Source organism: Penaeus monodon, chromosome 39 (assembly GCF_015228065.2).
Source record: "Penaeus monodon isolate SGIC_2016 chromosome 39, NSTDA_Pmon_1, whole genome shotgun sequence".
NCBI lineage: Eukaryota > Metazoa > Arthropoda > Malacostraca > Decapoda > Penaeidae > Penaeus > Penaeus monodon.
This window is the reverse complement of record NC_051424.1, coordinates 25,929,417-25,931,800: the sequence shown is the minus strand read 5'-3', so window position 1 is coordinate 25,931,800 and position 2,384 is coordinate 25,929,417. Positions and strand designations below refer to the sequence as shown.

At 66.6% G+C, this 2,384-nt stretch overlaps 1 protein-coding gene across 1 annotated transcript in view; it reads right to left on the bottom strand.

Moving 5' to 3' along the window:
- Window positions 1-530: 530 nt before the first annotated feature.
- LOC119597522 (serine/arginine repetitive matrix protein 1-like) overlaps window positions 531-2,384 on the bottom strand; it is a 5,678-nt gene continuing 3,824 nt past the window's right edge. The window contains exon 3 of the mRNA XM_037947101.1: window positions 531-2,136. Within this exon, the coding sequence (XP_037803029.1) occupies window positions 531-2,136 (1,606 nt within the window). The remainder of the gene's footprint in view (window positions 2,137-2,384) is intronic.

Here is a 2,384-nt window from a genome sequence, read left to right as displayed (position 1 = left end):
GTCGAAGGCAGTCCCCGGGCGAGGCTCCCCGGATTAAAATCCGCGACGACAGGGAAGAAAGCGGCGCGTCTCCTCCAAGTGGGTTTCTTCTTTCTTGTCTTGTTCTCCTTCATCTTCTCTTTGGGAAAAAAGGCGAGACTTGCGAGGGTTCTCCAGCGCGCTGGAGGGCGGGCGGCGGCAGTTAGAGGGGCGGTCTCTTGGGCTCCTCGGCCAGGTTGAGCGACGGCACCGCCAGGGACAGCGACTTCTTCAGCGTGCCCTTCATGCCGGCGGGGTTGGGCGAGCCCTCCTCCATCGGGCAGTCGTCATCGTCCTCCACGGAGCTCAGCGTGATGACCGGGTTCAGGAGGTCGTCCTCGATGCTCATGTCCGAGAGCCGCTCGAGGAGGACCTTTTCACTGACGAGGCCCTTCTTGCGGTAGCCCTTGAGGTGCGTGACCTGGCCGTTGACCTGGCAGTTGAGCAGGTTCTGTCGCACTTCCGTTTCGTTGGCCATGGCGGCAGCGGGCGCCGGGGGGGGCAGCGTGGAGTCAGAGGGGGAGCTTCCCCGCGGCCGACAGGTGGGACACTTGGCAGGCGATGTTCTGCAGCAACCTGTGGCTGCTGGAGGCGGGCACGTCGCAGCAGGAGGCGGGGGGATCGTCGGCGGGCGCGGTGGGGCAGCGCTGGATCAGGAGCGAGATGCCTTCGGGCGAGGAGAAGCACGTGTAGCCTTGCAAGTGCTGCTGGAGCGACTGGCGTGCGAGGGGGGAGCGCGGCGCTATATAGGCGGGTCGGGGCGCGTGCGGGATCGGCTGCCTCTGTCCAAGGCTGCGGCCAGCGAGCGACTGAGGGCTGCGCGGCGACGACGGGCGGCAGGTGGCGCGGGGCGGGGGGGAGGGCGAGGGCGGGGAGGAGGGTGAGGGCGGGGGGCTCTCCCGCCGGACGCCCGACACGTGCGCACAGCGGCCCGGGGTCCCGCGGCGCTCCTGCTGCTCGCCGGACGCCGGAGCGCGGGCGCCTCCGTCGCTCCTGTGGCGTGGCTGCTCGGCCGCGGGCGTTGTCCGCACCGTCACCCGTAGCAGCGCCTTGGGCTCCCGGGGCGCGAGTGCGGCCGAGTCGTCGCTCCTGCTCCTCTCCCTGGCGGCGTGAGGGGCCGGAGGCGCTGCAGGGGCGGCGGGACTACCGCGCTGGAGGCGTCGGCTGGGTGTCGCGGGTTCTCCTGACGAGTCCTTCTTCCTGCGCTTGCTGCGCGTCCCCCGTGTGGACTTGGAGCGCAGGAGTGGGCGCGCCTCTCTCTTCTCGCGGGCGGGCAGGCGGGACGCGCTGGCGGGGCGGGGCTGGAGGGCGGTGCCCCCCGGAGCGCGGGAGGCGATATCGCCGCTTCTGATCTGGCGATCGAGTGCGAGCGGGCGCAGGTCACGTTGGTCGGCCACGGGCGTGCGGGCGGGGCGAGCGTCGTTGATTGGGTTACTTCTCTTTAAGGGGCGCACCTGCGGGTCTTCCGCTGGCCGCGGCCGCGTCCCCAGCCACTCGTCCACCTCCACGAGGTAGCGCCGCGCCCTGTTCTCGCTGTCCTCCTTCGGGAAGCGGCGCCACGAGTCCCGCGCCCTCACTCGCAGCCCGGTGATCTGGAGACTCAGGAGTGCCGTCGCCTTGATCGCCGCGGCGGCCGAGCACGAGCGGAAGGACGGCGGGCACGACGCCACTCTCCCTCGCTTCAGCTGCCCGCTGCCCCGATGCTGACCCGGCGCCTCACTCGATTTCTGGAACGGGAAAATCGGCTCCTTGGCCCCGTCGCCCGCCGCCAACGCGACCGGTGAGTCATCGCGGACCTGCTCAGCGCGCGGGCCTCCGTGCCGCGGTGCCGTCGGCCTTGATGCCCGCGCTGAGTCCTGACGGCGCAGCTGATTGGTCGCTCGAGTCGATGACGCACTTATCATAAGCGGTTCACTGGCGGGGCGGGGCGATGACGGCATCCTTTCTCGGGAGGCGATTGGTCGGTCCTCTAGCGAGAAGAGGATGACGCAGCGATGACGTACCGGGTAGGCGATGGCGTCACAGCGAGAGGGGTGCCCGCGAGCGTAGAGGCGAGGCAAGGAACCCCGTGCAGGAACGTCACCATCGCAAGGAGTCAGCGTCTGCGTCACGTGTTTCCTGCAGATAAACAAACAAAAAAAATTAAATCACCATTTAGTTTATTTCCTTTTCTCACAGGACCGAGCGGCAACTTTCTCCTACAGGAAGCCGTGACGTACCACACAAGTTCCCAGGTAAAACAGACACCTTGGCAGCGGAAATTTAATGATGAAATGATACGGTCTTGGTAATTACTTCACTCGCGTCTGTTAGTTTTAAAAAATCTCGCGTCTTATTATCTCTGCTTATTCACATTTACGTCATTA